This window comes from Squalius cephalus (assembly GCF_949319135.1).
Source record: "Squalius cephalus genome assembly, chromosome: 8".
Lineage (NCBI taxonomy): Eukaryota > Metazoa > Chordata > Actinopteri > Cypriniformes > Leuciscidae > Squalius > Squalius cephalus.
The window spans coordinates 5,965,442-5,978,764 of NC_137129.1; the positions used below are offsets into that span (position 1 = coordinate 5,965,442).

At 36.7% G+C, this 13,323-nt stretch overlaps 1 protein-coding gene across 2 annotated transcripts in view; it reads right to left on the minus strand.

The window, feature by feature from the left end:
• vps50 (VPS50 subunit of EARP/GARPII complex) overlaps window positions 1-13,323 on the minus strand; it is a 125,857-nt gene that overhangs the window by 73,845 nt on the left and 38,689 nt on the right. For both annotated transcript variants that reach the window (XM_079879312.1, XM_079879311.1), the window contains exons 12-13: window positions 11,885-12,025; window positions 1,332-1,458 (exon numbers count right to left, since the gene is read on the minus strand). In XM_079879312.1, coding sequence (XP_079735438.1) covers window positions 1,332-1,458; window positions 11,885-12,025 — 268 coding nt within the window. The remainder of the gene's footprint in view (window positions 1-1,331; window positions 1,459-11,884; window positions 12,026-13,323) is intronic.

The following is a 13,323-nucleotide window of genomic DNA, read 5'->3' on the forward strand; positions in this document are numbered from 1 at the left end:
GCGGTGACATTGTTTATGACCACCAACTGAATATTACTTTCTAGCCCCTCCCATTCCGAGGGCGTTTTAACTCCTACGGTGGCCGTATTATTTCAAATCAGTCGCGAGTAATCTCCCCCTCACATTCGTCACGGTGCCACTGAGTGTCAAAACGCGAAAGGCGAAGCTTGAATTTCCAGGTATGTCCCTTTTGGCTAATGTATTTTCAAGATGGAGGCGCAACATGGCTGCCGCCATTCGAGCGACTCGCTCGTATGTATTCTAAATGGCAGATTCTACGCTTACGAGAATACTTGATTAGTTGGTAGAAGTAATTACACATTAATGAGCACATATCATTTTGAAAGAACAAAGTGAAAAATTATTTTGCTAAGAATCAACTTACACAGTGTAGCTTTAACTATAAGCGCACACGGCTGTTTTGTTGTCTGTCGCTTTAAATGCTCCAGCTCGTTAAAGCAGGATGGATTCTGATTGGCTGTCAATGTTTTTATTGCTCATCAGCTGGAAAAAATTATGAAAGCCATTCCAAGGATATTGTTCGTCTGTCATTATTGTGGTGTGGACTCTGCAATTCTTTTACATTTAGAACGATTCTTAAAACTATACATCCTTGGTGTGAACGGGCCTTGACACTGAAAGAAACGATTCCATATATAATTGTATTTAGTCTTATTACACTGGTAGGCTTTCATCATATCTTACTAAATTCTGTGAAGAAACAAGTAAAAAAAAAAATTATATCCAAGATAGAAGTCAAGTTCATACAAATTCATATACAGTTTGGCTAAGGTACTTAATTTTGTTATAAGGATGTTTTAAATGGAAAACAAGACCAATATACTGCAGGAGGATTTTTCCCCATTGCCAAATATACAAAAGGCATTATGATGGGGAATATGGGAGTGTTAATATTACAGCCTACTTGAACCCGATCATCTGATCAGAGCTACTGATTGTTTCATGGAAAGTCATTTTGGTGTTCTGTTTGATGCCGTTGTTGTTATTGTTCTTTTGCCGACTATGCATGACATTCTCCAAAATTCTCTGGTGGAATTTTGCCTTGACTGTCAGCTAAAAAGTATATTACTGGGACAACATGTCATGTTTGAATCTTGTGAATAGTACCTTTGGTTAGACTAAAACATAAAGAGCTGTCTTATCAAGAGGAGTGACCAAAGTGCTTATGCGTTATTTCACACTTATGCCAACAAAACTGTTTTTTTTTTTTATGTTTAGCACAAAATTTTATCATATTCAAAATACAATTTGCCTAAGAAATTAATCCATGACTCTTTATGCAGCAGACAAGAGTGACTTATTTGTCTTACCAGGAGTGGTCTCTTCTTTGTAGTGCTCATCGTGCCACTGCATGGTTAGATGGTAACTGAGCATCACCTCCCACAAGGCTTTGCAGAGGTCGGTCAAGCAGGGGATGTAGCTGTCTGTGGTAATGTGCTGGGGTGAGAAAGATAAAAGCAAGAGCTTCAGTCTCACCATTTCAATTTCAACAAGCTCCAACAGTTTCACCATGAGAACTACATGCGATTTCAAAAAAGCTGTGAGACGCCAGAGGATGAAATTTTTTTGAGTCACATATTCCTTCATTATAAATATCTAGTTCAGTCATGCAACTCTAGAGGGCGCAGGCTGAGAGATCCTTTACATGCAATCTGTGAGCAATCACATCATTACCGCATGGCACAAGCTGATTGGTCTCTGCTGATCCTGCAGCCAATGAGATTGCTCGCTCAACATTTAAATTGTCTAATTCAGTGTTTGCTCTGAAACCCTCCACCTCCCCCAGCTCCACCTGCCTAGACCAGCTACGGGATTTATGCATGTTTATTTATGGAACAGCAGCAGCATATCTTACATGCTCACAGTCTGTGTATCTATTAGCAGTACAAGTTCATACTTGCTCTACAGCAGCAATAATCAACAGCAGCAGCACATTTTTTAAGAAATGAATATGTTTCTTAAAAGATATTTATTTCATTAAAGACATTTATAAAATTACAAAAGATTCACATTTCGAAAAAATGCTTTAAATAAAAGTCAAATAAAAGTTCTTCTGAGTTTTCTATTCATCAAAGAAACTTGAAAAAATATATATTACTGTTTCCATAAAAATATGAAGCAGCACATTGCTTTCACATTGATGATGATAATAAATGTTTCTTGAGAATAATGTAATTTATTCCTGTTACGGCAAAGCTGTATTTCAAGTATTCAGTGTTACGTTTTAAAATCGTTTTTTCTCTAGTAATAGTAGTACACATAAGGTAAAAGTATACGTACAGTACACCAATTCATGTAAAATGACCACTCGGGTGACAAAAACAAATCCCTGAATCAGTATGCACTGAAATTGATAGCATGGGGACTCCCAGAAATGAAATGAACTGGACTTTACTTTTTTTAACTTGGAAAAAGTGTAATACATTTTAATACTTTCTAAGGATCCAGAGACATCCTGCAAAAACTCAAACCTGAGAAAAAGACACTAAAAATCTGCTAAGGAACCCAGTTGAGCATGACATTATCTCTTCTCAGATGTATATGCATCCTTAAATCAAGCTGAAGACATTTGCAATACAGTAAATCTGACAGTGAGGGAGCATGAATTCACCAGAGATAATGATTGACCTGCTGTGGACCTTAATGAATATTTACCATACGATCAATCCTTCAAAACCTCAGAGAATCACTTACATTCCTTGGAACGCTATAATTAGAAATAATGCCATAGAGACAACAAAACAAGCTCCTGTCTGGGATGAGAGACTGTACATCAAATTGGGAGGTGGGCTGTGTACTGAAGTAAAATACAGCTGACTTCGGTGACACTGGCGTTCTCAGAGGAGCCCCCATACTCCCTTTGGTCAGTGCGATTTGTGGCCGGGGAAAGCGGACATAAACGTCGCCATGTCTAGAACTGCAGCATTGCCGACTCATCCATACACATATTCATCAATGCTGTCAAGCAGTGAGATGCTGGAGCTCTGTCCCTGCCTTTTCTTCTTAACCATGCTTGGAAACTCTGCAAACTGCTGGAGCCTGGTAAATTACGATCGGCCCGAGGCTCATCGAGGCTGTTTTTGAAGGCAAGGGAACGGCACATAGCAACACGGCCTCCAGCTGTGGAAAAGCTAACTGTTTTTGAGCTTAAGTTACAATTTATGTATTACAGTCATAACTTTTCGCAACAGAACCACGATTACTGCAAGGCTTATTTGTAAGTTTACCAATGGACTTTGTAAATTTGGACTCACCGCAGTAGGCTTTTAGTTTTTTAATTATCTATTGTCAAACATTTACCTAATCTTCCCCAAGTTACCAAACTTTACTGAAGTTTATTTAGGTTACGATTGAGGTCACTGTGTAGGAACTTCAAATATGTGAACAACATTTGTAGAACAGATGGCAGAGGCATTTTGCCAGGTCATGTTTAATGTCTATGAGAAAGAGCATAAAAGGAAACTCTGAACTATTTCGGTCCAGAAAGCTTTTCCATTTAAAAGCGTTCTAGCAAAATAAATCTTGGAACATAGGACAACAAAATACCCCACAATTTCACCTGTCATTAGTAAATAATAGGAAATTAAACCGTGTCTACAATAGTTTTGATTGATTCTGTTTTATAAAAATTATAACATACCATTATTACTCACAAGCCCAAAAATATCTGTCCTCATACAAGATGCATATTCAACTAGAGAAAATTCAAATACGCATTGAATGGGGTTAATTTAAAAACATACATTTTACCGTTATGAAAACATTCATAAATGTATTCAGTCCGTTTAACTGAGTTGAACCGTTTAACTCTGTGCGTCAAAGAGCAAGGTCACACAAGCTCTGATGGATTTAATAGGTTTTCCTAATTTTAAAGGGGGCTATTATGCAAAATGATGTTTTATAAGGTGTTTGAACACAGATGTGTAAACAACCAGCCTGTAATGGTAGAAATCCACCCATTACTTTTTCTTATAATCCCCATAAATCATAAACAGTCTCTCCAAATGAGTGGGTTCCAGACTTCCCCCTACTCTTACATTTGCGCAAATCATTTTACGTCGGGCTGATTCACAAACGAGGGTCAGCTCAATGCTGGATTTGGCAAGCTATTATAAATGATCTGTGGGGTATTATGAGCTGAAACTTGACAGACACATTCTGGGGACACCAGAGACTTATTTTACATCTTGTGAAAAGTGGTATAATAGGTCCCCTTTAAGTAACTGTGCTTATATTTTCTACACAAAGCATGAAGAAATCTTTTTTTTTTAGGTTTTCTCATTTTAAATACACTTAAAAGTTTGAGGTCGATAAGATGTTTTAATGATTTGAAAGAAGTCTCTCATGCTCAACAAAGCTGCATTTATTTGATCACAAAAACAGTAAAACAGTAATATTGTTAAATGTTATTACAATTTAATATATTTGAAAAATACTAATAATATTTATTATTATAATAAATTCAATTTATTTCTGTGATGGCAAAGCTGGATTTTCAGTTCAAATTAAATTATATATATATTAATTACTTTATATTTATATATATATATATATATATATATATATAAATATAAAGTAATTAATTGCTTGCAGTGATGAGTAATAAGCAAGAGAAAAATCACAAATCCTTGAGAAAATGGAAGCTTCCAAACATAAATGAACACCTCTGAACATACAACACATTAATTCAAATCAATTCCTTGATGCATAAACTTGTTTCAGCCCTGTTTTGACCCAGTACTCAAGAACCAGTGCGTCCTGAAAAAAACATCAGGTGTTTCCCTGCATTTTAAGAGACAGTTAGTCAAGGATAGCACTTACAAATCACACTCGTTCAACCAAGTAAGACCTTAAAAACAAACAATCAAATGAATAAAACACTCATTCACTTTTGTATTCACATGCTGAGACACAATGCGACCTGATCCGAGTGGCTGCGATAAATCTAATTAAGTCTGTGCCGCATACAGAAAAAGCTCTGGGCATTCAGAGGTGATTCATCACTTACGATAATTCTGCAGACACAGATAAACAAGCTCATATGAAACCATCCCACACAACTCATTACACTAGAGCGTCTCCAACTAATGCAATGAACGGTGGCTCAAGTATTTTACCCAAGGAAATGTGTAACAGTGCCAAAGCCACCAAAATGTAATGCTCAGGGTCGAAAGCAATAATTATATGAGCCATTTGTCTTATTTGAAGTTGATTGTTTGGGACAGCTCCAACCCTTCTTTGAATAAAGTTGTGTAGTTGCCATCATTGAGTGTAAGGAGATACTTGGATGCTCAGCTGGATTAACACTGATCCAGTAGTTACCACACAGGAGGTATAGTATTCTCAATGATGTCGAATAACTCCTGCAGGTGAGCAGAAGGAGAAGTCACTCATCCCATTCAAACAATCAATCCCCCATCCTCTTCAGATGACTTCCTGCTATGAGAATCGAGCCATTGTTGCCTGGCAACTGAGAGTTGGTGGAGGGAAAGGATGGTGAACGTCTTTCTAATCTCAAAAGGAGTCATATTAGACAGACAGATGGACATTATAGCTGAAATTTTGATAAGATCCTTTGACGCTTTGGGAGGATGCATGGGATTCAGGCAGGTGGACAGAAATGGACTCAGGTCAGCGGTGACTTCACTGAATGGTGTGCTGGGAATTACATCCAAAAAACATGAAAAAGATCTTTCAAGTACTCTTGTTATTTCTCCCTACAGTCTCAAAACATCACTGGGGGTTTTTCAGGGCTGATCTCTATTTGCCGAGATAGAAGAACACTGCTGGGCATCAGAGGTGGCCGCCTTTCTAAACGCAGTCGAATCATGTACATTTTCAAATATGATCGTAGTAAATTTCTAAAGCGAAAGAGAGGGAAAACAAAGTGGGGGAAAAGCGTTGCCGCCGTCAGCAGTCTGTAAACATGTAAAGTCAGCAAATCTCTGTGGCGTCTTCTCTTCATAACCAAGCTGAAGACGTCAAAGCACAGATGGCAGCTGGAGAGGCTCAGTCTGGATCAAGGGTTTTCAAGTTCCTCAGGAACAGAATGTGAGGATCATACGGCTTTGTGACATTAGGCTACTTCCAAGTTTGTGTGTATAAATGTATACACTTAAACTTGGAAGTTTAAGGGCACTTTCAAAGTGAAATGTCCAGTGACTGGCACTAAATGCGGTGGTTAATTTTCTCAGAAACAGTTCAATTGGACTGTGGCAACATATTACACTGGCAGTTCAGAAATGAAGTGTAACGTGAGTGGCGCTAAAAGGTTAAAGAGTCATGTATTTCCAATGAGCCTGGGTTGGATAAATCACAAAATGGACATATTTATCCGATTAATAAAGTAATGAGGTTTCATCATCTTCCCACAAGATTATCAAACAATGGTAGAGTAATTAGCCTGGTGCAGGACTGAAGCTTTGGAAAGAGAAAATCAGCTCTGGAGATCTCTCAAGCGCTGCTCCAACTGCAACCTCTTCACTAAGAGTCAGACGATCTCAGACACCCTCCAGAGAGGAGGAAAAAAAGATTTGCTGAGCCGATTCTTTATGAGGGTTTGATGAAATGCGAGTCAATTTCTATAAATGCTCTTAAACGCTGCACCTTTTGGGAACCTTATGGGGCAACATTCAACCAGTGAACACAGAGAACAACAAAACACATTCCTTAGTTCAGCAGGACAACTAATGAAGCTTTAATAGTTAATGTGCAACTGCATCCTGAAGTTTGTAACCTTCATTCATCCTTTACATCAGACTGGGCTTAAAAAGGCCTACTGCTGTGTGTGCGGCTTTCCTTATTGGAAACATCAATGTAGCCAATGGCTGCTGTCTTAATGAACAGAATCAATCAAACGTTCCCACGTTTGGAGCTTTCACTGTCAAAACTCCACATGCGGTCCTTGCGTGAGTCAGCTCTCAAAATGTGGCATCATCAGAGATGCCACAGATAAGGGATTTCACATATTTACTATTCAGGAGGCTGACACTTCAGATGATAGCACAGAAGACAGACATAAGACTGCTCAGATGATAATTGTGAAAGCTATTACTATAACTAAGGGTGGGAAGCGAGAACCAATTCAAAATTCTCATTCAAAATTCATTTTTTAAAAACATTTTCATGAAATTCGGTTCCATCAACAGTTCTCAAACATGCATTTTTCCACTGATGTGAATGGAACACCATACTATAATACTGAATCTACAGTGTAAAACATACAGCACGACTGGTGCAGTGTAATTCTTATGCATCTTCTGAGCTGATTCTTTTTAAAGATTTCGATTTAAAAAAACAAAAAAAAAAACAGTTTAAACCGCTTGCTAAATGAATTACTTATTTCCATTGGTCAACGTCGTGAATTTGCAGGACCTGTTGCAAAATCTGTGTGGGGAAATCTTTCACCCATTCATGAAATTCCTATTAACGTGAACTCCTATTGAAATTACTGGATTTCGTCCAATTTGTTGAACAACAGTAAATGTGAATTAAATTGAATTGAATTCAATGTGACTGCACCTTCAGTCAGTATATTCTGATTCCCAAACAAACGACTCTTATGAACCAGATTTTTTCAGTGAATCAAAAACAATGGATGCTAAGTCAGCCTGATGGTTCTTTTTAGTGAATCATAATAATAAAGTAACAGCGTAGTCCAGTACTCAAACAAATGACTCCTATGAGCTGGTTCTTTCTAATGAATCAAATACAGCGCATGACCAGTCATAAGAGTCGTGTGTTTGGGAATTGGACTATACTAAGCTGGTTGATTTTAGTAAATCAAAGGCATTTTGTATAAGAAGTGATGTCTGATTCCCAATCAGTTGACACTTATGAGCTGGTTGTTTTTAGTTAATAAAATACTTTTAGAACAGAGAGAAAGTGTTATATACTTTACCATTAAGGAACTGGAACATTTAAGATTTTTATCGAATCAAGAACATGATATACAGGCTGAACAGTATAGTCAGATTCCGAGACAAACTGGTTCTTTTTAGTGAATTAAAAACGAACTTCCTAATCAGTCATGTCTGACTCAAAACGGAATCAGAACAGTTAAGAGTAGTCAGATTCTGAATCAGAATAGTTAAAACTCTTATTAAACAGAACTTCAAAAACCGCCTTGAGCTATTAAAGTCACCATGAAACAGAAGTTGCAATACTCTTCACTATTGTGAAACAAGAAAAAAATGGTTGATCTCATTTGAGTGACAGGTTTTCCCACCCTCGCACCAGTAATAATGATGTGCACGGATAAATCATTTATAATAAGCACTGCAATATTCCATAAAAATAAAAAAAATCCATTTTGATTTCATGGTGATTTTAAGAAGCCCTTACTTACCAATTACACATCTTGTTAAATGATGTTAAAAGAGAGTATAGACAGTTCATGAAAATAAACTTTTGCAGAGATGGACAGCAGAGTTGGAGGTGGAGAGGGAGCTAAAGAGATGCTGATGAGGAACACTTTCATGAAGTGCTTATGTTCAGCTGCAAGGTCAATATCCACTCGGGCCCATCGAGAGCGCTCTAAAACACGAGTGTGAGAGACACTGATGGTAAATAACACTGATACTCAGCTATGAGGTAACTTCCAGAGAGTGTGCAATTTTTAACATTTGTTTTACCATTGTTGATGTGCACTAACAGGGCGTTCCCCACTACTGTTCATCGACCTCACTTGTTGCTCAAAGCTGAGCACAGGAGATCTCTGAAGGGACGGGATAATGATAGTTTCATGTAAAATTCATGTAGCGCTTTGCATTATGATGTGACCTTTGGAGCGTTCCAGCTATGCTGCATTTTAATTCCCACGCTGTGGTTCAAAGTTCAGGATTGAAGTGATTGTCATTAGCATACCACTCATCGTGTTTACTTTATGTTTACTTTATGACGCTCAGGAGAGTTTGAGAGTCGGAGATGACGCACTGTCCATGGTCCTCAAGACGAATTCATCTGCAATATTTGCTCTGCTGGGAGATGAGACTTGGGGGCAAAACCCCAGATATAGGATTCATTTTCTTTCAGAGGTTCAAAGGGCACCGTATCCAGAACGAAAACTGAAATGAGCAACACAGCATCTCATTGAGAAAATGCTGTTGTCGTTTTTAGTGTGCGTTTCAAAGCAATGTCTCAGAGAAGGAAAATCAAAAGATTTTATCAGCTGAGCCGACACCTCAGGCAGCGACAACCCGTGTCTGAGTGTTAAAGGCATAGCGCGTGTTGACAAATTTTTTGGTGATAAACACGTATATGGACCTTACAAGCATGATCTGTCATGTTGTCACTTACCAGATCAAAAACAAAGTTTGGGGGGAACAGTTTGGGTGTAAAAGGAAGTCATCAAATCTTGTCGGTTTCATGAGACCACATAAATCATGAATTGAGAAATCAAACTTTCCTTGACCTTTTGATATGTAAGAGGTCATTGTGCTATAAAAACATCCTGTAAGTTTCAGAACTCAAAACTTCCTTGTTAGTCCAAAAACAGCTTTTATTGAAACCAAGCTCCGAAAACGACTCGTTTCGGATTGTGTCACATTATGATGTAATAGTGTAACTGAAGGCCGCCTCTGCAGAATCAGACCAACGCCTACTTCAACATCATCGCATATTTGGCTCCGCCCACTGGCGCATTAGTGAGATGAGGAGAGAAGAGAGATACAGGATCACCTGACTAAAAATAACATTACTTTACAAATTATCCTAATGCTAGGAAAGTGGTTATTTATTTTCAATTATGTGAATGTTAAAAATAAATAAATGTATCTTTGCTTTATCTATTTGTTTCGTACATTTCACTGTGGATTCTTTGGTAAATCAGTCGCAATTTCGGCGCAGGCTTTGCAAACAGACTTTTACTGTAAGATATGGACCCCACAGTAATGCCACAACAAGTCACGTTGTTAAAGCATTAGACCAAAAAGCAAAAGACCAGCATTTATATGAAGGAATCTTTTGTAACAATGTAAACGTCTTCATTGTCACCTTTGATCAATTTAATGCATCCTTGCCAAATAAAAATATACATTTCTTAGGTTAGACTTTATTTCAAGGTGACGTAGTTACATAGTACCTACTCACATAAGTACCGAGTAATATTAATTAACTATAGAGTTAGGTTTGGTTTAGGATTATTTAGTTGTAATAATTCATAATTTAATGTTATTACTATAGAAAGTACATGCAGAAACATGTAACTAAGTCACCTAAAAATAAACGTATTAAAAGTAAATCTTACTAACCCCACAATTTTGAACAGTAGTGTATAAAAATGCAAGACACAGAGGGGCAAAACAAAGCTTCCTTTGAAAACTATTTACTTATGTGGCATTAATGTTCAGTGCATTCAGTTCAGACATCCCTTGACTGTACCAGATGAACTCGAACATAAGGGCTGTTTTACCTCAGCTCAGCAGATAATAACAATATTCCCTTCTGACACTCAAATATAGTACAGCCAGGTGCAGCTAAGCCTACACAAACTATTTGAGCTCTGTGCCAATAGCAGGTCATAGAAAGAATCCAAGCACTTCAACGCTAAATGTGAATCAATGTACATAGTAATTACACAATTATAGAAGTGGAACCAGTGCTACTTCTCTTAAATGGTTTGAGATAGTTGAGAACAAAGTAAGTTCTTAGAAATGTACACTACCATTCAAAAGTTTGGAGTCAGTAAGATTTTTTAAAGACATTCATACGTCTATTCAGCAAGAATGCATTTAAATTGATTAAAAGTGACAGTAAAGACACTTTTCTATTTCAAATAAATGCTGTCCTTTTAAACTTAATATTCATCAAAGAACCCTGAACCACAAAAATATTAAGCGGCACAACTGCTTTCAACATTGATTATAAAATGAACTGAACAGCAAATTAGAATAATTTCTGAATGATCATGTGACACTGAAGACTGGAGTAATGATGCTTAAAATTCAGCTTTGACTTCACAGGAATAAATTACAATTTAAGATATATTAAAATTGAAAACAGGTATATTCTAATATCATCTCACAACATTACCCTTTTTTTACTGTAATTTTGATTAAAAAAAAAAATGCAGCCTTGGTGAGCATAAGAGACTTCTTTGAAACATTAATAAATCTTACCAACCCCAAACTTTTTTTTCCAAATATTAATGAATATTTTAGTAATTAATATTAAAGATTTTTTTCTTCATTAAGATATCATGAAAGTTGTATGTAGAGGTGCATTCAAGTATGTCAAGACTTTTTTTTAAACAAATTAATAGCTATAATATTTCAGTTTAATGTAAGAATAGTTAGTGGTGGTCACAAAGAAATATGTATGAAATTATTATCTGTAGTGCTCCATCTACTGGAGGAGCTTAATATTATTTATCAATAATATAATCTCCCACTTGCAATATCATACAGTAATAAAATGTGACCCAGAAAAGATGACTGCAATTTTGTTTGTGATCCAAGGGTTCAGTGCTTCTATACAAATGCAAATGAGAATTTTAGTATCTAGGCTGAGACTGCATTTTGTGGCGAGTCGCTACTTTGGCAGAGACTCCAATTTTTCCTGTTAACTCAAATTAATTGCTTCATGACTTGCTCATGAATGAGATCTCCTGCCCCGTTCACTGCGCAATATCTTTCCCTCTCGCTACAGCTAGACAAATACACGTCATTTCCAAAGGCTAGAATCTAACCTATTTTACGCCTGTCTAGAGCACAATAAGAACGAAAACGAAGAATGATTTCATGCTCGAGCGAAGAATATGGCTCACAGTGACTTTTGGAAGTCACTCTAATTTGGAGTATTCTCTAATTTGACTGGACACCCATCAAAATGCAGTATGGGGGGGTGGACGGGGAAATGGGCATACCGTGCAAAGGTCCTTGTACTGCATTTTCTGGAACTTGGTATCGGCGTTGCCGGCGCACAGCTCTACATATCCCAGCACCACCTGGAAGACAGTGTTGTGGATGGCCTGGGTGAAGTGCATGTGCAGCTGATCCATGGCCGTCTGAGGAGAAAGAAGAAAAATAGGAATGAGAGGGGAATGCTGGGTCATCTGTGGGATCATTTTTATATAGCATTATTATTATTCACAAAGGCATCAGTAAAGAAAAGAAAAGTAAATCAATATTAAAACCTATTGATGTTTTTTTTTGCATTGCCCAAAACCGTATATTTAAAACTTGCTGTATTGACTTGGTAAGCTATTCTTTAACCTCAACCTCAACTGCTCTCCAAAGAACTGCTTTGAAGCTTACTTAACATTAAAAACAGCTTTTCATATCATGTGAGAGCATTCACAAACAATCAAAGCTCCAGGTTCACTCAATTTAGAAAGGAAGGCACAATTTAAAAATCCGCTAAATTAACGAAAAAGAAAAACTACAATTGAAAAATGCTTTTTTTTAATATATATATATTTTTTAATATTTTTGTCTTGTTTTCCTTTAAATATACAGTATTTAGTAAACATTCTTAAAACAAGATCAATTTACTTAAGACTAAAATATATATATATTCATACCTACATCATAAAAAAATATATAAAAATGACTAAAATCTTTTGCAACATAATAATTGTCTTTACTATTTCTATACTACTACTATTTCGACTTTATTTTCCTCAAAGAATCCATAAAAAAGTATCTCAATTTCCACAAAAATATTAAATTGCACAACTGTTTTCAACATTGATAATAATAAGAAACGTTTCTTGAGCATCAAATCAGCATATTAGAATGATTTCTGAAGGATCATGGGACACTGAAGACTGGAGTAATGATGCTGAAAATTCAGCTTTGATCACTAGAATAAATCTCCTTTTAAATTATATTAAAATATAAAAGTTGTATGTATAGTGTGTGTGTGTGTGTGTGTGTGTGTGTGTGTGTGTGTGTGTGTGTGTGTGTGTGTGTGTGTGTGTGTTAGATTTATGCTTAAAACAAGAAGAAGAAAAAAACACGGGGTATGAAAAGTAATAATGAAAGAAAAAAAATCTAAAAATATTCTTGTAAATGTACTTTGTTCTATGGATATTTTTACAGGAAACCTAGAAGAAAATGATAAGAAAATGTATTTTCCCTGCCAAATTAGCTCTGTTTGAAGGTAAAACTTCTGGGTATCCATGGGTCCGGCTCACACCTCACAGGAGATGAATCATTACCGAACTACATTCTGAAGCTAAATATGGTCCCAATGGGAAAAGAAACAGCTTTGCTGCAAATTAATTACACTTCTCCCCTGTCGCTTTCACTGCTTCCCTTCTTCCTTCAGCCATGAGTGTGTATCCCCTCCATCAGCTTCGGC